The 22,148-nt window shown below is 31.6% G+C and overlaps 2 protein-coding genes and 1 pseudogene across 2 annotated transcripts; all 3 read left to right on the top strand.

The window, feature by feature from the left end:
- The first annotated feature begins 7,716 nt into the window (after positions 1-7,716).
- On the top strand, positions 7,717-12,586 carry LOC112638482 (annotated as a pseudogene).
- Positions 12,587-13,926: 1,340 nt separating this feature from the next.
- On the top strand, positions 13,927-20,017 carry LOC112638484 (UDP-glucuronosyltransferase-like). The gene is made up of 5 exons (XM_025410315.1): positions 13,927-14,497; positions 16,525-16,941; positions 17,541-17,772; positions 18,447-18,675; positions 19,593-20,017. Exons 1-5 carry the CDS (start codon positions 13,952-13,954, stop codon positions 19,882-19,884), a joined length of 1,716 nt encoding a protein of 571 aa, XP_025266100.1. The 5' UTR covers positions 13,927-13,951; the 3' UTR covers positions 19,885-20,017.
- A 662-nt stretch (positions 20,018-20,679) lies between these two features.
- LOC112638483 lies at positions 20,680-21,963 on the top strand. Its single transcript, XM_025410314.1, has 2 exons — positions 20,680-21,229; positions 21,395-21,963. Exon 2 carries the CDS (start codon positions 21,522-21,524, stop codon positions 21,933-21,935), a length of 414 nt encoding a protein of 137 aa, XP_025266099.1. The 5' UTR covers positions 20,680-21,229; positions 21,395-21,521; the 3' UTR covers positions 21,936-21,963.
- Positions 21,964-22,148: the final 185 nt, after the last annotated feature.

The raw sequence follows: 22,148 nt of genomic DNA, 5'->3' as shown, positions 1-22,148 counted from the left end.
TCGTTCATCTTCCCGCACTGTATGCGACTGCAATTTGTCATCTGAACTAAAATAATGCAGGCATCTGTAAAAGAAAATTTTTTTAAATTTTGAACAATTTGTTATATAAATTATAATTATTTTATATTAATATATACATACCGATCGCAGATATATTTGTGATTCTTGTGTTTGCTGAGTTGCGAGCTCACGAGCCGGATAAATTTTTTATCCACGCGAAATGTCCTACGTTGTTGCCGTCTTCCACGTATAGCAGATTCACATGCTTATCTCGCTTCTGCTCTGTCAGTCGTAGTGGAACAATATTCTCGCTTTCGATGCCGTACACGTTGATCGAGATATTGTTCGCGAGTTCAAATTTTTTAATTTGATTTAAAGTTACTGGAAACTCAATGTCCCGGAGATTCAGCACTGCCGCGTAAGGCGGATACAATGATTCTCGTTTCACCTTTCTTTCTGCGGGATATAGAGCGGCGACCACTGCCCACGCGAAACACGCATTGTCTTTAGACTGTACGTTAACCATCGCTCTTTTCATCATAATTTCCCGCGACAATTTAATGTGGCATCCCGCGCGCATTGGATTATATTTATTTACATTAACAGTTAAATTCTGTATTCGCGACAATGCCCAGCCGCTATCGCGTTCCTGAAACTCTTCCAGAGACGCTAAAATGGGCTCGATAACGCGGCGCTCGAACCACTCGCGTAAATCCGATGTGCGAAAGAGTTCACAGTTTCTCGTATTCACACTTTTATTCGCGCGCTTATCACCCGACACAAATTCATCATTAAACACAGTGTTCACTTTTACAATGTTGTGTCTTTTTAGAACGTCTTGCACTTGCTCGAGCACGATGTCTTCGGCATCCTCGAGAAATTGGCGCGGTTCGATATAGTTTGCGTTAATCACGGCATCGGTCAGAATACGGCTGTCGAACGCGGTATCGATCTCTCGTCAAACGAGTCTTTTAGCATTATTGTCACCGCTGTAATCACCACCACTGGGAATAAACCGTCTTTGCAATCGAGTCTTCGCACCTTCTAGTCGCGCGATTTTAGCCACCAGAGATTGTCTATTTCCGATCGAGAGCCGCGGATGCTTGACACGACTGCGTTCTTCGAGCTCTTGGATCAATTCCTCGCAACGCTGCAGCCACGCGAAATACTCGCCCAAGGTGGCAATTCGGCGAGATCCCTCTATCAGATCACGTTCGGTCTGCTCGATGTTTTCCATTTTCCTGTCTTTTTCACACTTTTAAAGCACCACGTCACAGTTTTCTACGGATGACTTTTGCACACGATAAACAATACCGTTCTCTATCTTGAACGTGAAATCGCGCAAAAATCTTTCTAACGGAACACCGTTATACTTTTTACAACCGACATGTCGATGGGCGTTCAAATCACATACTATGATGATTTGATGCACTTCAATCCTTCTTATATATGAAGGAGGAAACAAAGGTGCAAAGCTGCCGAACATCGGCGCTCATACGCGTTGCAATTCTTCCGAGAAAAAATTACGGAGGACGATTCTGGGAGGTGCCATTTGTTTATATTGTTTATAAATTCGCATGATGTATAATTCAATGAGAGAGAGATAAGGATACGTCGATCGGAAAAAAATCTAGAATTACTTATATCGGGGGTGAGGGGTGTACCGCGAAAGCAAGGGTGCAAAGCAGCCGAACATCGGCGCTCATATGCGTTGCAATTCTTCCGAGAAAAAATTACGGAGGACGATTCTGGGAGGTGTCATTTGTTTATATTGTTTATAAATTCTCATGCTGCGTAATTCAATGAGGGAGATAAGGATACGTCGAACTGGAAAAAAATCTAGAATTACTTATATCGGGGGTGAGGGTGTACCGCGAAAGCGCAAAGCAGCCGAACATCAGCGATGATATACGAGCGGTGGAAGCAAGGGTGCAAAGCTATCGAACATCGGTGCTGATGTACATTGCATTTCTTCCGAAAAAAAACATGCGAGATGATTCTAGGGTGTTTATATTGTTTATATTGTTTATATTGTTTATTAACCGGGCATGTAATACAATATCGCTTATACTTTCGATAAACATATGGGACCGCGCATACTTTTTTTACGAGGTGTTTACGGCGATATGGCGATAATGCCACATCTCTATTATACGATCTCGTACCGAGATCTCGCTGCCTTGTCACAAAGAGTTTGGCAGTGCGCGAATTAAGAAGTCGAAAGTGCAGAATCAAAAGTAAAGAATCAGTCGTCAAAAGTGAAGAAAAAATGAATTTTTTTCATTATTCTTGTGTATTTTATAAAATGGCCGAAGAAAATATTATTATCATTAATGATGACGATGATAATGATGTTATGATCATCGATGATGACGATGTGATGATCACCGAAAATAATAATGTGATGATCATTGAAAATAATAATGTAATGAATGTTGACGAAGATGATGAAGATGACGCTGACATCGAAGTAGAACCTTTGGCGGACAGCGATTACGAGAGTGTCAATAGTGATGATGAATTACAAATGACTATTACAAATAAAAGAACGAAATTTAGACTTACCAGAAATATTGACGATGAACGATACAATAAAAATATGTTGCATATCGTTCTATTATGTGGAATGTGGACGGAAATATTGTGCGGAATGCTTCCTGGAATCTATCGTTTTTATTTCTAGAAACTAGTGCTGTACGGGAACATCGCTGCACAAATTATCAGCATTTAACCAATATATCCTGCAAAGAGTGCAGGAAATCATTGAATCAAATATTACCGTGCAACATGTGCCCCATGTGCACAAATTAAAACATTGTAAGTACTATTTTTTTAAAATCTTAACTCTCTCTAACTACGCTTGTATTAATTCAATATCTTTTTTTCCGTTACAGGAGCCTCCTCCCCCCTGAACCGGCGCACCCCCCCCAAATTAATTTTATATATTTTTTATAATTATATTTTATTATATCATTATATTATTATATTTTATATTTTTATATTTTTATATTTTTATATTTTACATTTTATTTTAATTTTAAATACACACACACACACACAAATATGTATAATATACACACACACATTTTAAAATAAATTTTATATATATTTTACTTTAAAAAAAATATCTACTTATTTTGCATGCCTCTCCTTGCGTTCCCATCCCTGCGCTAGTTATAAGTATCGTTATCTCCCATGTGTTAATCTAAGTCTCGCGCTAATTATAAGTCTCTCTCTCGCGCTAGTTGTAAGCCTCGTTCGACATCATCGTTGCGCTAATTGTAAGTCTCGCGCCATCGCTCCCTCTCCCTCGCACGCGTTGTTCTCGCGCCATCGCTCCCCACTCTCCCTCGCACGCGTTGTCATTCGAAGAAATGCTGCTGTTTATATTATTTATAAACCGAACATGTTCGTACGCAATATTGTTTATCAATCAGGCATGTAATACAATATTGCGATAAAACATCTAACACGCTCCGCTGCCGAAATCCCCTCCGTCCCGCGTGACGTCATTCCCCCGCGCCATCGTAATCCTCCGCGCGCTTCACCCCCCCTGAGAAGACCTGGGTTAGAACCTGCCTTATATCACTACTCAGGTAGAATGCTTTCCAAAATGAATTAGATAATACAAGAATTAAAATTAATTTAATTTGTATAATTTATAATTACTAATTTAATTTATAATTTAATTTATATAATTTATAATTACTATTTACAATTGCTATTTATTGTTATTTATATAATTGCTATTTTAAATATGCTATGATACATCAATAATAAAATCGAGAGAGAAAAGGTTATAATCGAATCATCAGCATAAAATTATATACTTATTTTGATATAATTAGACTTACTTGATATAACATCATAAAGTTTTAATTTCTCAAATGCTTTTTTCTTGTGAGCTCCGTGGAAACTGTAATTAGAAGCCAGAACATTGCTCATGATTTCTTGCATTAATTTTGACACGGTACTTTTAACATCGTTCTGCACAAAAATACCTAAGTCTTTAATCTGCAAAAATATTCAAACATTTACGAGATGCACAGTTAACGTGATATTATTTGAGGAGTCTATTCTGTAAAAATGCTCTGTAACTCTGTACCTCTATAAACAATGTAACTGTAGAGCAAGAGAGAAAGAGCAAAACAAAGAAAGAAATAAAAGTTACAGAGCTACAGAGAGCCTACGATTTTTTAACAGAATATAAGGTTTAATTAATCAGTTTTATTTTTATGATTTACATGTGACTCGACCAAATGGTACACGAATTTCCCTCTTTCGTAATGTAAATAAAATACTAAAAAAATATACACAACACATATATACATAACATATATACTTACTAAATCATTCTTGTAATGTAAATCACTTAATAGACGTCGTTCTTCCTTTTGTAAATCAGCTTCTGTCGATAAGGGATAGGCTTTCAAAATTTTACTTTCCGTTTTTTCTATTGCCTCGTCTGTCGTCTTTACTATTAATGTTTTTGTAATATTACGAATCTCAGATAGTAAGTTATCCATTTTTAAATCTATATTGGCTATTGCCCTAAGAACTGTTTTGTTGCAATTCTCATCTATAAAACCAATAAAAAATAGTTTATAAAGTTAAAGGATAAATATGTTATTATGAATATTTACATTTTTTTACAATTTTTTAAAATAAATTTACTCCTTACGATTATGAGCTTCATGCGTCAACATGCTTGACTCTTGAGAAACAGATGATTCATTATTAGGAACATCTTTATTTTTATTTCTTTTTATATAACCATTTGCACTTCGATCGGTTTTTCTGCCCACAGCATTATCTTCGTTACTGAAGACACTTATTGTGTCATTAAAATCAGCTATCGGAAAAGGATCAATTACAGATGACGATTTAGATGTAACTTTATCAGCATCTGAATCAGTGTTAATATCAGACATTTTAAGAGCCAGTCTGCATTTCTCTTTTCCACGCTTAAAAGTTTCTAAAAATAAATAAAATAATATGAAGGTTAATATTTAAGTTTTGTAGAATCCGTTTTTGCAAATGCATTTGTGGACGGTATTCATAGTCTGATCTTATATTTGAGATCGTCTTAAGATTTCAATGATGCTGTGTGATTATTTCACTGGCTGAATGGGATCTTAAGACAATTTAAGATATATGATTGGATGTAAATCCGTCTTTAAAATTATAGAAAACATAAGAAATTAATTTAACATACTCGTCGAAGTCAATATTGCTTTAATATCAATTAAATTCCAATTTTCTACATCCGCAGCTTCTTGATTTTCTATAGCCTTCCAAATTTTTGCTTGATTTTTATATCGAGGCCAATAACAATGTGTCTTTCGAGGCGTCATCCATATTTCTGGGATAAGATAAACGCCATCCTCAAATTCGATAACCATATATCGATTAGATGATGTCATCTTGATAGGAACTGAAAATTTAATAAATTAAAAATATTCCATGGTTTATATGAACGACATGTCTCATAACTGTATATAATAAATTACCTAATAGCGTAATTAAAATTTTAAATTTTATTGTCACATATTTAAAAATCTCATGTCACATATTGTGTGTTCGATCCCCGTGTTTTTATACGATATATCAGTGCAGTATTTATATATTTTGGCCAGATATTATGACATGTATATAGGTTTCTGTACAAATGTTTGCCGCGTTCTGTGGACAAGAGCCCTATTGCTCCCTACTCTTATAATTCTAGTTAAAATTTATTCATTAGTGTGGAGATATGGAAACAACAAATCCTGATTTGTGTGGCACATTTGTTTACAATAGCGCTGAGTGATCGTAAGGATAAGTTTTTACTGCTCGTATATTTAACTTTATATATGCCTAGCAATGTTGATTGACATGGAATCGTGAAAAAATCTTCCTTCGAAGTGAGTTGTCGACCTATTATCATTAATTCTCGGGTTTCACGACAGGAAGCTATATTTTGAACTTCAAATATATCACCATTTTTCAGAATGCAGCAATTATCAGCATTTCCAGCAATTTTGAAAGTAAAATTCGACGATTGTATAATTTTATATTGTGGATTAATGCAGTTCTCAGGTAAAGGACCGTTGACATGAAGAGAAGTTGCAACAGGTACTAAATTATCGTTCGTGCTTTTATTATAATGTGAACATGTAGTTTTTGTATTTTGGATTTCTTCATATCGTCGGGCTATTTGTTGAAGTGGTTTCTCTGGTTTACGTATCATATTTTTCAATTTTTGCATGAAATTCTCGAATTTAAATGCACTAAACTTTTCTATAGATCCATGTAACTTTGCATCTTCTACGAGATGGATAATACCATGAATGTTGTGCGTTACATGATGGACACCGTATATTTTAGCAAATGACCTGATAAAATGTTTCGCAAGACTTTCTACGTAGTTCCATTTATTTTGATGCTGTTCCGCATCGCATAATATTCTTATCAAAACATGGAGCGTCATGAAATGGTTGTACATCGCTTTTGGCAAAATCTTTCTTAAAACAATTGGCCCTGTGTAAAGAAGAAACTGCCGAAATTCAGTAGCTTTCCATAGCTTCAAAAACTCCAAACTTTGAGGTTTTCGATCGAATTCTTTTGAAATAAATGGTTTCATATCACTTTCAAGTCGTTTTGAGATTTTGAGAATCTGTAAACGACCAAGTCTATATGTGTTTTCGCCATGAATCCATAATGCTAGCATTTTTTTTATAACGCCTAATAATATTAAGTGCATATAATCTAAAGGTACATTAGATACCAATCTCAGTCCTGGTATAGAGTCGAGAATTGTTCTCTTTTCATGATATTTTTTATCACGATAGTCCGAAAAATCTTGATCCCTTCGTCTTTCGGCATTCAATTTAGGAAAACACCTACGATTTTTTTTTGTTTTTCCTTTTGTAACACATTTCGTACAATTATGAAATCCGGTAAAACCTTTCACGCACAAAATAAATGATTTTGCAGGAGCATCACAAATGATAAATCGAATCGAAAATTTATACAGTTTTTCTTCAATAATAATGCCATTTTTGCACAACTCAATGGCTTCATGGACAAATTCGTGTAAATAAATATTAGCATCTTGAGGTTTTTTGTGTCCATAATATACTCCAATCATAAAAACTTCTTTGTAAGGTATAATATTTCTCAAAACAGGCTAAAGTGCTGCCGTAGAAGAATTAAATAAGGGAACTCCATTAATATTTATAGCAATAGCTATTTCATCAACAGTTAAATTTCCAATTCTATTGCAAGAATCCCGAATACTTGCAGCAAGACCGAAATGGTGATACTCTCTAGGAAAGACTTCTCGAATATTAGTCTGTTTTGCAGTTTGCAATAATGTACGAGGATCATGTGGTAATACTATGGATAAGCTTGGAACTAATTTTAATATGGCAAGCAATTTTTTCAAGCTGTTATGCGAAATTCTTTCAGTAACAGCCCGTTCTCCCAGTTTCGCTTTAACATAATCCATGCTCTGAGAATTATTTATCAATGCCTCATTTATCATGGGAACCTCAACGGAAGTTACATCTCGATTAATATCGATATATTTTCATTGCTGCTTGAATAAGTGTCTGTTGAAAGAAATTTATCTGTAGGTTACACTGAAATATAGCTTTCATCCGACGAGGAAATATTAGGCAAGTCATTTGAATTTATTTCAATGTTTTGTGGTCGAAATGAGTCGGGAATAAAATTTTGTGTAAAAAGCAAAAAGGCATTGGATCATGCAAGAGGAATTGATGAAAGGCTTAGCGAAACGCGGTCACCAAGTTGACGTGGTCACACATTTTCCGCAAAAGAAGCCGATATCCAATTATACGGATATCAGTTTGGCGGGTAGTTTGCCGTCTATTATGAATAATATGACCGCAACGAGAGTCAAAGCAGTCAGCGTCATATCGATTGGATCATTAGTTCATACAACGGGGATAGAAGTTTGTCAACTGATGGATCACCCGAAGATGCAAGAACTGGTCAAAAATCCGCCGCAGAATCCTCCTTATGACATAGTTATTACGGAAGTATGACTATTAAGAATGCTTTCGAATATGTGCATGTTTATTCACTCTTGCATGAATAAGAAAATTTTTATTATTTAAAATTACATATTTTTATAGAATGCTATCTCTTGAACCGGTCAAATCTGTATTAAAATTTTTCTAATAATTTTCCAAGATTTTGTGCTTTTCGTTTCAATGTCAGATTATTTTGCTCTTTGCAGTTCTAAAATTCTTAAATACTTTAATATTTTTATAACTAACATTCTATCAGTAAAACTTGTCTGACATTAAATGAACAGAGTAAAATCCCATTAATGACTCGCATCAAAAGTTTAATTCGCAAAGAACTTTTTTTCTTGATTCTTTAAGATGCAAAAATTGTTTGATATTTTTATTAATAAACAATTAATCCTTCCACTTATTAAAAGAATTTTATTTAAATATGACTTGATAAAAATCTTGATAAAACTTGATGAAATACTTTATATATTGTGATGAGATGTATTTCATAACATTATGAATATGTCCAATGTATTCATTGTGCTTTTTTATTTAATTCTTACGCTAAAAATATTCACATTCTTTTAATCGCAAAAATATTTAAGAAAGAATAATATCATTATTATTAAAAAATACTAATCATTGGAAAGAAGAAGATAATTACAATTTAAAATCAGTAAATTATTAGAACAACAGAATTGTATAGCAAACAATCCAGAATAGCAGGATTTTTATCACGCATGAAGAATGAGAGAAAAAAAGTTAAATCTAATCAAGTAATCGTTTACTCAAGACTTTATTTAAGCCTGGACTAAATAATTATTTCACTAAATCTAGATATATATAAACAAGAGAAACAACCTTTGGCAGACAAAATTTTGTCTCATTATCTCTATAATAATAATAATAATAATAACAAAATTAGATAAATTCTATTGCAAAAATTATATCATACGTTAATGATTTTAATTATTAGCGACAAGGACTTTAAATCCAGAAATATCATTGTATATTTGACAGGACAAGATTTATGGACATGATTATTATGTGAATGCGTCTTAAATACAGAATCTTTGTGTATCGAGAGAATTATTCAGTTATATATATCATGGTATAATTAATATGTAATATAACGTTTATATCTTTGTTTTTGCCATTTTACAATGTTGTTCGTTACATCTATTTATCTCATTATTTTGAGTAGCAGCGTGCCATAATGGGACTTTGTTTCCCCCCCCCCCCCAAACGAATGGCACATTTCATCATGTTGCATCAGTTGAATTACACACGATTATTAATAGTATAATTGAACTACACGAGCTGCATTATGAATTACATTGCTAAATGGATGCAGAATCGCGTGTCTTCTGGTCGCGGAACACATGACTTGGCGAGTGTGACTGCGAGATGTTTGTGAATAATTAATCGATTGATAAATTGCAATGTGTTTCAATTTTTTACAGTTGTTCATGGCACCGTGCTACCTGGCCTTTGGCCGTCATCTCAATGTTCCAATAGTCGCTACGGTGGCTAGCATTTTTCACGATTGGCTCAACGAGATGTTCGGCAATCCACTTAATCTTGCTTACATTCCAAGCTTTTTCTCGACATACACCCAACGCATGAGTTTCACGCAACGAGTGGCAAACGTTATTTTATCAAACTACATCTCAGCACAAATAAACTATCAGACGAATTCACAATTGGAATTCGTGAAAAAGCACTTTGATATAGATGTACCACACATCAAGGACTTGTACCGCGACATAGCTTTGTATCTGGTCAATACTCATCACTCGTTACACGGAATTAGGCCAATGACCACTAATGTAATCGAAGTCGGCGGTGTGCAATCTCAAGGACGACGACCCATTGCTGCCGGTATATTAAAATAAAAATTGACTTATTCGCAAATTATTCGTGTAACGCATGTTAGTTCTTTTGCGCATAATGAGATCTGATGAAATTTTTTTATTATTAATGCAATTCTATCTACTCCATTTTTTCATCCTCTTTTTTTAAATATATTTTATTTTTGGGAGCAACAATCTAAAGATTTGCTTATTCCGTGATGTTAGATGTATAAAAATATTATATGCCATAATATTAGGATAATTTATCGTAAACTACTTGTTTTAAAAAAGTTTATTGTAGAAAGTGCAAAAATGGTTGGACGAAAACAAGAATGGTGGTATTTATTTTACGTTCGGTTCTATGGTAAGGATTGAGACTTTTCCTAAGGAAATAATAGAACAATTCTATGCATCTTTCGAAAAGATCGCGCCAATTCGTGTGCTGATGAAGGTCGCGAAGAAAGAAGATTTGTTGCCAGGATTACCGAAGAATGTCATGACGCAATCTTGGTTTCCGCAGATCTCTGTTCTAAGTAAATAATTATTGCTAGATCAATTATTACTAGATTACAATAATAAATTATATTTGTTTCTTAGTTATCATTGGAATCACTCGCGATAAAAATTCACGGTTTTTGCACACTATAATTCATTTACATAAAAATTGAGCAATCTCACAAAAAAATTATTTTCCGATCAAATTTTTTCGTAATAAAAATTTTGTAATTTATAACTCACTTTTCTAATACATTTATAAGAGTTTTTAACATACAAATATAGAAAAACATTGCAAAGTTTTAATCATTAATATTAGATGAAAAATACTCAATTAAAAGATAAAATATATTTATCATGTTCTAAGAAAAGGATTTTGAAAATTAATATTTATGAAAAAGAGTTACATACAATCAAATCAAATTCTCAAATATTTAAATAATCAAAATTACATACAATATATGTTTTTTGGAAAATAAGAAGTTTTAAAAAAGTCGATAAGTCGTTAATAAATCCCTTTATTTACTTATATGAAAAGATTTTTTGACTTTTTAAATTAAAATTTACATTGTTAGTTTTACGCGCTGTGCATTTGTTGTTGAACGCATCCAGTCATTAGGTTAGGTTTGCAATGTAAATGAAAAAAATTATATATTCCACAGAAACATAAACACACACGTGGTTTCATTACGCACGGCGGCGGCTTAGGAACACAAGAATCGATATATTGTGGAGTTCCTATGATAGGTATTCCTCTTTTCGGCGATCAGCACATCAATATTCAAAATTACGTCAACAAGAAGGTGGCTGTCGCCTTTGAATCAATATATGATGTTACCGAGGAGAAATTAACTTCGGCATTAAATAAAATCTTAAAGGATCCCTCTTATTAGTAAGTGCTCAAAGTACTATAAACGTCAGATCTTAAGCAAATTATCTATCAATCATAATCGTATTCAATCGAAATTAACGAAATAATAACATTGATCATGTAAAAACCGCAAACACGAAAAATATTTCTCGTTAACTAGATAACTGATATTTCAAAAGTTGCACAAAATATTATTTTTATGTAATTATTAAATATATTATAATGATACATACATATATATAAAGCTTTGATTACACATTTACATATATAATTAATTTTTCTCATATATATTTTTTAATTTCGTTTACTTTTTCATTTTTTTATTTATTATATTTCGCTTTATTTATTATTAATCTTTGTTTAATCAATTATTTTAGCATTTTGCTTGATAATTTTATTGCTATTGGTTTATTATTGGTTTTTTTTCAAGAATAAAATAATTTTATTTAAGAAGAGACAGTTTACTTAGAGTTTAATTTTATTAGCTGATGCATCGATCCGTAATCTATTGCATATAATGAGGAACAAGTAGAACGTGTGTGTTTCTAATGTGACAAAGTTTTCTCAATTCTTGAATGCATATCGCGAGGGAATTCTAGTCAACCGATACGTGCCTTAAAATTCTCGTTTCATTCGTATCCTTATGAAATACGTCTTGTGTTGAAGGACAAACACTACAACTCGGTAGAACAAGAAGGATAAAAGATGAGAAATTTATATGAAAAATAAATTCATTAATTATATGAATCGTGCATTTTTTTCGAGATTAAAGCGGAATCTCGCGATAAATCGAAATCTTTGAAATGCGACTAACAAATATTGTACGATTGTACGATTTCGAGTTTCCTGCCATAATTGCTTTTAGCAACATCGATCTTGCTATATCGATATATAATGAGTGCCTTTCTCTTTCTTGCACCTTTCAGTGAAAATGTACAGAGACTTTCAAAACTGTTTGTCGATCGACCGATGAGCGCCTTGAACACGTCCATATTTTGGATAGAGTACATCGGAAAACATGGAAATGTGCTTCAATCACCAGCGATTGATCTCTATTGGTGGCAATTGAACTTACTCGACGTTTATGCCTTTATAGTTGCCGTGATTATTATAGCACTTTGTATCGTGCTGTTTGTTCTACGAAAATTGAAGAATTTTTTATTTGGATCGCCTGCAAGGAAAGACAGCGCAGCGATTAAATTGAAGAAGAACAAGTGAAAAAACATTGCGACACAAACTATACAAGTGTGTATTATTTTATTTTTTTACCTTATTCTACGATTACTCTACGTGATTAAATGGGTGATTATTATTTAATGATAATAGCTTTTTTATTATGATGAATAAAATTAAAATCATAAATTAATATTTCGAAAGGACTATTTTATAAAAATTTAAATTGTAAGAATTGGACATTTTGTTAATTATTACATATAATTTGTGTTATTTAATTTTTATTTAAATTATAAATTTTGGAAATTGTCCATATACAAATAATGTATGAATAAATTTACTAAACAAAAATTATCAAGAATGTTAGATAAGAAATGAAATGAAGACTGTACTCCGATATTTCGCAAAGTTCTCGTTATGAGATAGATTGCGCTAGAAGATTAAAGTCCATTACGCATGGAATATCGGATATATCATTACCATCACTCCTTTCATTATGATTTATCTTTTCTGACGAGAAAACAATCAGTGTTCACCACTGTCATTACAGTTGTGAAACTCTTTGTAATGTGTGTGTCTGAAAATGAGCGACATATTGAATAGCATTAGATTGCTTCTTTTAATTAATGCAATTTAAAAAACAATTATTGTGTTATCGAATAGTAAGTGATTTTGAGTTTCTTCTGATTAATTTATTATATGGTTCTTTGTCCCCAAAATTGATAATTTTGAAAAGAAAATTTTGAAAAAAAATAAAACAACATTCATGTACACATGAAAAATTCAAACACAAAACTTATTTGTGTTTCAAGAATCTCTTATTTATATTACGGTAGAAAAATTTATCTTAAAGAATTACTAAATGTATATAAACTTTATTCGCAAATTTCTTTGATTATATCGTGATAAAAAATTTTCCGGAATTCATACTGATAGCAATTTGTAAAATACGAAATACAAGTTGAAAAACGAAGTGACTATTCCGGATATTATCGATCAACTTCGTCCATAAAAAAACTAAAAGACAATTTTAAAGTAAAAAGAAGTGTAGCTTTGAATAATCTATGAGTTTTATAATAACAAAATAAGCAAAATACGATAGACAAGAATGACTTACATTACCATACATTATTATACATTATCATACTTATCACCAATGTTATCATTTCGTATACACAATCAAGTGAAAATTTTAGTCACAATGTATTATTAAACCTTTGCGGTCGGAGCCGCTCGACGAGCACAGAAAACTTGACTCTTTAGTCTACTATACCCATGCGTATATTATCGTTCAGAAAGATAGACGTACGCGAGCCGCTTCATAATACGTCTCCACAGCTGTAAACTCAATTGAGCGGCTATATGCCGATACGCGTCCGTAAGGGTAAAAAGGCTTGGGCGGCTATTTGCCGATACTCGACCGCAAAGGGTTAATTTATCGTTCAAATTATAATATTCCAGATATTATTTTAAATGCAATCTATGAAATTTTATCTCTACAAAAAAATGATGTCTCATTTTATTTGTAACATTGATTGATGTATTTCAGAGATAATGCAATTTATCTTTATAATTGGCAATTGGCTAGCTACTTCTTACATGAATCAAAGTTGTATAAGTCGAATAAGTTGGATACAATAAGTATTAAACGCAGAAGCAGTGACTATCAAATCAACATGAAGCTACTATCGATTTTTTTCGCGATTCTGATCTGCGATCAAGTTGTTGATGGTTATCGCATCCTCGGAATATTTCCGTATAACGGTAAAAGTCACTGGATTAGTCAAGAAGAATTGATGAAAGGCTTAGCGAAACGTGGCCATCAAGTTGACGTAGTCACACATTTTCCGCAAAAGAAGCCGATACCCAATTATACGGATATCAGTTTGGCGGGTAGTATGCCGCCTGTTATGAACAATCTCACCGCAACGACAGTCAAAGACATGGCAGTCAGCATGATATTGATTGGATCATTTACTTATACAGCCGGGATAAAAGTTTGTCAACTGATGGATCACCCGAAGATACAAGAACTGATCAAGAACCCGCCGCAGAATCCTCCTTATGACATAGTTATTACGCAGGTATGATTATTAAGAATGCTTTCGAATATGTGCATGTTTATTCACTCTTGTATGAATAAAAAAATTTTTATTATTTAAAATTACGTATTTTTATAGAATGCTATCTCTTGAACCGGTCAAATCTGTATTAAAACTTTTCTGATAATTTTCCAAGATTTTGTGCTTTTCATTTCAATGTCAGATTATTTTGCTCTTCGCAGTTCTAAAATTCTTAAATACTTTAATATTTTTAAAACTAACTTTTCTATCAGTAAAACTTGCTTGACATTAAGTGAACAGAGTAAAATCCCATTAATGACTTGCATCAAAAGTTTAATTCGCAAAGAACTTTTATTTTTATTCTTTAAGATGCAAAAATTGTTTGATATTTTTATTAATAAACAATTAATCCTTCCACTTATTAAAGGAATTTTATTTAAATATGACTTGATAAAAATCATAAAACACTTTATATATTGTGATGAGATGTATTTCATATTATGAATATGTTCAACGTTTTCCTTGTGCTTTTTTAATTCTTACGCTAAAAATATTCACATTTTTTTAATCAAAATATTTAAGGAAGAATAATATCATTATTATTAAAAAATACTAATCATCGGAAAGAAGAAGATAATTACAATTTAAAATTAGTAAATTATTAGAACAACAGACTTATATAGCAAACAATCCAGAATAGTAGCATTTTTATCACGCATAAGGAATGAGAGAAAAAAAGTTAAATTTAATCAAGTAATCGTTTACTCAAGACTTTATTTAAGCCTGGACTAAATAATTATTTCATTAAATCTAGATATATAAACAAGATATATAAACAAGAGAACAACCTTTGGCAGACAAAATTTTGTCTCATTATCTCTATAATAATAATAATAATAATGATGATGACAATGGTGACAATAATGACAATAACAATAATATTAATAATAACAATAATTTAAAGGTCACTGATTAAACCATTAATTCAAGTGTCTCTTACTAATGAATAGTACTGCATCAAAGTACCAAATTAAGTTATACCGAAATTGACGATTGCAAGATAACTTGAGATCATTATCAGAAATTGTCTTATGACTGTGCACTTTTTGCGTGGTTTTACAGTCATACGGTAGTTTTTCGGCGTCTGAATTTATTAACTAACACAATTCACGAATTGAAAGTTGACATTTATGTAACAATAAATCTTAAAAAAAATTTTAGTATTTATAACACATTTATGTAACAATGAATCTCAAAAAAAATTTTAGAATATGACATAAGAACACGATATACATTGAAATATAAACCGTAATTATGAGTGCATGTTGCATCATTAAAATAATAAATATTTTATTTGCTATTTAAAATAATATTTCAATGAAAAGAGGCTGCATATAATTTATGAAAGTGTGATAAATTATATTAATTAATTATTCAATACATAATACTTAACAAGCTATTATTTATATTTTTCAATTTGTATTCGCGTAATTACATGCAGAAATTAGATAAATTCTATTGCAAAAATTATATCATACGTTAATGATTTTAGTCATTAGCGACAAGGACTTTTGAATCCCGAAATATCATTGTATATTTGACAGGACAAGATTTATGGACAGGATTATTATGTGAACGCGTCTTAAATACAGTATCTTTGTGTATCGAGAGAATTATTCAGTTATATATCTCATGATATAATTAATATATAATATAACGTTTATATCTTTGTTTTTGCCATTTTACAATGTTGTTAGTTACATCTATTTATCTCATTATTTTGAGTAGCAGCGTGCCATAATGGGACTTTGTTTCCCCCCCCCCCCCTATACGAATGGCACATTTCATCATGTTGCATCAGTTGCATTACACACGATTATTAATAGTATAATTCAACTACACGAGCTGCATTATGCATTACATTGCTAAATGGATGCAGAATCGCGTGTCTTCTGGTCGCGGAACACATGACTTGGCAAGTGTGACTGCGAGATGTTTGTGAATAATTAATCGATTGATAAATTGCAATGTGTTTCAATTTTTTACAGTTGCACATGGCACCGTGCTACCTGGCCTTTGGCCGTCATCTCAATGTTCCAATAGTCGCTACGGTGGCTAGCGTTTTTCACGATTGGCTCAACGAGGTGTCCGGCAATCCATTTAATCTCGCTTACATTCCAAGCTTGTTCTCGACATACACCCAACGCATGAGTTTCACGCAACGAGTGGCAAACGTTATTTTATCAAACTACATCTCAGCACAAATAAACTATCAGACGAATTCACAATTGGAATTCGTGAAAAAGCACTTTGATATAGATGTGTCACACATCAAGGACTTGTACCGCGACATATCTTTGTACCTGGTCAATACTCATCACTCGTTACACGGAATTAAGCCAATGACCACTAATGTAATCGAGGTCGGCGGTGTGCATCTCAAGGACAACGATCCATTGCCGCCGGTATATTAAAATAAAAATTGATTTCTTCGCAAATTATTCCTATAACACATGTTAGTTCTTTCTGCGCATAATGAGAGCTGATGAAATTTTTTTATTATTAATGCAATTCTATCTATCCATTTTTTCATTCAAAGCCAGTAAAGAATAAAAAAGTATCTATAAATAAAATAATTATTTCACACAGAAAATTTGAAACTGAAAGTTCAAGTAAATATAATGTAAAATTATTCTAGGAAAATTAGGAGAAAGAAAAAGAAATTTTATGTTCAAAAATAGCGTATTTAAAAGACAAAATATACATATATATCTTATTTTTTATTAAAAGTAATATTTTACATGATCTGTGCATTGTGATAACGAATGAGCTATTTTGTATTTTCTCTGTCATGAATTTTTATTAAAAACGAAATCTTTTTCTTTCAATAATCGTATATAAATATGCGCATAACTATTATGATAAACACAAAAAATAATTATGTTGCTTCATTGCAAATTTCATTATTTAATGATCTGTCCTCTTTTTTTAAATATATTTTATTTTTGGGAGCAACAATCTAAGATTTGCTTATTCCGTGATGTTTTAAAAAAGTTTATTGTAGGAAGTGCAAAAATGGTTGGACGAAAGCAAGAATGGTTCTATTTATTTTACGTTCGGTTCCATGGTAAGGATTGAGACTTTTCCTAAGGAAATAATAGAACAATTCTATGCATCTTTCGAGAAGATCGCGCCAGTTCGTGTGCTGATGAAGGTCGCAAAGAAAGAAGATTTGTTACCAGGATTACCGAAGAATGTCATGACACAATCTTGGTTTCCGCAGATCTCCGTTCTAAGTAAATAATTATTGCTAGGTCAATTATTATTAGATTACTGTAATAAATTATATTTGTTTCTTAGTTATCATTGGAGCCACTCGCGATAAAAATTCACGGTCTTTGCATACTATAATTCATTTACATAAAAATTGAGCAATCTCACTAAAAAAATTATTTTCCGATCAAACTTTTTTGTAATAAAAATTTTGTAATTTATAACTCATTTTTCTAATACATTTATAAGAGTTTTTAACAAAAAAAAAAAATAGAAAAACAAGTTGCAAAGTTTTAATCATTAATATTAGATGAAAAATACTCAGTTAAAAGATAAAATATTTTTGTCATGGTCTAAAAAAAGGATTTTGAAAATTAATATTTATGGAAAAGAGTTACATACAATCAAATCAAATTCTGAAATATTTAAATAATCGAAATTACATACAATATATGTTTTTGGAAAATAAGAAGTTTTAAAAAAATCGATAAGTCGGTAATAAATCCCTTTTACTTTTATTTACTTATATGAAAAGATTCTTTGACTTTTTAAATTAAAATTTACATTTTAACTTTTTAAATTAAAATTTACATTTATTAATTTACATTGTTAGTTTTACGCGCTGTGCATTTGTTGTTGAACGCATCCAATCATTATAATTTTGCAATGTAAATGAAAAAAATTATATATTCCACAGAACATAAACACACACGTGGTTTCATTACGCACGGCGGCGGCTTAGGAACACAAGAATCGATATATTGTGGAGTTCCTATGATAGGTATTCCTCTTTTCGGCGATCAGCACATCAATATTCAAAATTACGTCAACAAGAAGGTGGCTGTCGCCTTTGAATCAATATATGATGTTACCGAGGAGAAATTAACTTCGGCATTAAATAAAATCTTAAAGGATCCCTCTTATTAGTAAGTGCTCAAAGTACTATAAACGTCAGACCTTAAGCAAATTATCTATCAATCATAATCGTATTCAATCGAAATTAACGAAATGATAACATTGATCATGTAAAAACCGCAAACACGAAAAATATTTCTCGTTAACTAGATAACTGATATTTCAAAAGTTGCACAAAATATTATTTTTATGTAATTATTAAATATATTATAATGATACATACATATATATAAAGCTTTGATTACACATTTACATATATAATTAATAATATAATTAATTTTTCTCATATATATTTTTTAATTTCGTTTACTTTTTCATTTTTTTATTTATTATATTTCGCTTTATTTATTATTAATCTTTGTTTAATCAATTATTTTAGCATTTTGCTTGATAATTTTATTGCTATTGGTTTATTATTGGTTTTTTTTCAAGAATAAAATAATTTTATTTAAGAAGAGACAGTTTACTTAGAGTTTAATTTTATTAGCTGATGCATCGATCCGTAATCTATTGCATATAATGAGGAACAAGTAGAACGTGTGTGTTTCTAATGTGACAAAGCTTTCTCAATTCTTGAATGCATATCGCGAGGGAATTCTAGTCAACCGATACGTGCCTTAAAATTCTCGTTTCATTCGTATCCTTATAAAATACGTCTTGTGTTGAAGGACAAACACTACAACTCGGTAAAACAAGAAGGATAAAAGATGAGAAATTTATATGAAAAATAAATTCATTAATTATATGAATCGTGCATTTTTTTCGAGATTAAAGCGGAATCTCGCGATAAATCGAAATCTTTGAAATGCGACTAACAAATATTGTACGATTGCACGATTTCGAGTTTCCTGCCATAATTGCTTTTAGCAACATCGATCTTGCTATATCGATATATAATGAGTGCCTTTCTCTTTCTTGCACCTTTCAGTGAAAATGTACAGAGACTTTCAAAACTGTTTGTCGATCGACCGATGAGCGCCTTGAACACGTCCATATTTTGGATAGAGTACATCGGAAAACATGGAAATGTGCTTCAATCACCAGCGATTGATCTCTATTGGTGGCAATTGAACTTACTCGACGTTTATGCCTTTATAGTTGCCGTGATTATTATAGCACTTTGTATCGTGCTGTTTGTTCTACGAAAATTGAAGAATTTTTTATTTGGATCGCCTGCAAGGAAAGACAGCGCAGCGATTAAATTGAAGAAGAACAAGTGAAAAAACATTGCGACACGAACTATACAAGTGTGTATTATTTTATTTTTTTACCTTACTCTACGATTACTCTACGTGATTAAATGGGTGATTATTATTTAATGATAATAGCTTTTTTATTATGATGAATAAAATTAAAATCATAAATTAATATTTCGAAAGGACTATTTTATAAAAATTTAAATTGTAAGAATTGGACATTTTGTTAATTATTACATATAATTTGTGTTATTTAATTTTTATTTAAATTATAAATTTTGGAAATTGTCCATATACAAATAATGTATGAATAAATTTATTAAACAAAAATTATCAAGAATGTTAGATAAGAAATGAAATGAAGACTGTACTCCGATATTTCGCAAAGTTCTCGTTATGAGATAGATTGCGCTAGAAGATTAAAGTCCATTACGCATGGAATATCGGATATATCATTACCATCACTCCTTTCATTATGATTTATCTTTTCTGACGAGAAAACAATCAGTGTTCACCACTGTCATTACAGTTGTGAAACTCTTTGTAATGTGTGTGTCTGAAAATGAGCGACATATTGAATAGCATTAGATTGCTTCTTTTAATTAATGCAATTTAAAAAACAATTATTGTGTTATCGAATAGTAAGTGATTTTGAGTTTCTTCTGATTAATTTATTATATGGTTCTTTGTCCCCAAAATTGATAATTTTGAAAAGAAAATTTTGAAAAAAAATAAAACAACATTCATGTACACATGAAAAATTCAAACACAAAACTTATTTGTGTTTCAAGAATCTCTTATTTATATTACGGTAGAAAAATTTATCTTAAAGAATTACTAAATGCATATAAACTTTATTCGCAAATTTCTTTGATTATATCGTGATAAAAAATTTTCCGGAATTCATACTGATAGCAATTTGTAAAATACGAAATACAAGTTGAAAAACGAAGTGACTATTCCGGATATTATCGATCAACTTCGTCCATAAAAAAACTAAAAGACAATTGTAAAGTAAAAAGAAGTGTAGCTTTGAATAATCTATGAGTTTTATAATAACAAAATAAGCAAAATACGATAGACAAGAATGACTTACATTACCATACATTATTATACATTATCATACTTATCACCAATGTTATCATTTCGTATACACAATCAAGTGAAAATTTTAGTCACAATGTATTATTAAACCTTTGCGGTCGGAGTCGCCCAACGAGCGCAGAAAACTTGACTCTTTAGTCTACTACATATACTACCACGTCTATGTTATCGTTCAGAAAGATAGTCGTACGCGAGCCGTTTCATAATACGTCTCCGCAGCTGTAAACTCAATTGAGCGGCTATATGCCGACACGCGTCCGCAAGGGTAAAAAGGCTTGGGCGGCTATTTGCCGATACTCGAACGTAAAGGGTTAATCTATCGTTCAGATTATAATATTCCAGATATTATTTTAAATGCAATCTATGAAATGTTATCTCTACAAAAAAATGATGTGTCATTTTATTTGTAACATTGATTGATGTATTTCAGAAATAGTGCAATTTATCTTTACAATTAGCAATTGGCTAGCTACTTCTTACATGAATCAAAGTTATATAAGTCGAATAAGTTGGATATAATAAGTATTAAACGCAGAAGCAGTGACTATCAAATCAACATGAAGCTACTATCGATTCTTTTCGCGATTCTGATCTGCGATCAAGTTGTTGATGGTTATCGCATCCTCGGAATATTTCCGTATAACGGTAAAAGTCACTGGATTAGTCAAGAAGAATTGATGAAAGGCTTAGCGAAACGTGGCCATCAAGTTGACGTAGTCACACATTTTCCGCAAAAGAAGCCGATACCCAATTATACGGATATCAGTTTGGCGGGTAGTATGCCGCCTGTTATGAACAATGTCACCGCAATGAGAGTCAAAGACATGGCAGTCAGCATGCTATTGATTGGATCATTAGCTTATACAACGGGGATAGAAGTTTGTCAACTGATGGATCACCCGAAGATACAAGAACTGATCAAGAACCCGCCGCAGAATCCTCCTTATGACATAATTATTACGGAGGTATGACTATTAAGAATGCTTTCGAATATGTGCATGTTTATTCACTCTTGTATAATAAATAAAAAATTTTTATTATTTAAAATTACGTATTTTTATAGAATGCTATCTCTTGAACCGGTCAAATCTGTATTAAAACTTTTCTGATCATTTTCCAAGATTTTGTGCTTTTCATTTCAATGTCAGATTATTTTGCTCTTTGCAGTTGCTAAAATTCTTAAA

The sequence above is a fragment of the Camponotus floridanus genome, unplaced genomic scaffold, assembly GCF_003227725.1.
Source record: "Camponotus floridanus strain SB8 unplaced genomic scaffold, Cflo_v7.5 scaffold308, whole genome shotgun sequence".
NCBI lineage: Eukaryota > Metazoa > Arthropoda > Insecta > Hymenoptera > Formicidae > Camponotus > Camponotus floridanus.
The sequence above is the reverse complement of the archived record's forward strand: the minus strand, read 5'-3'. Positions and strand labels throughout refer to the sequence as shown.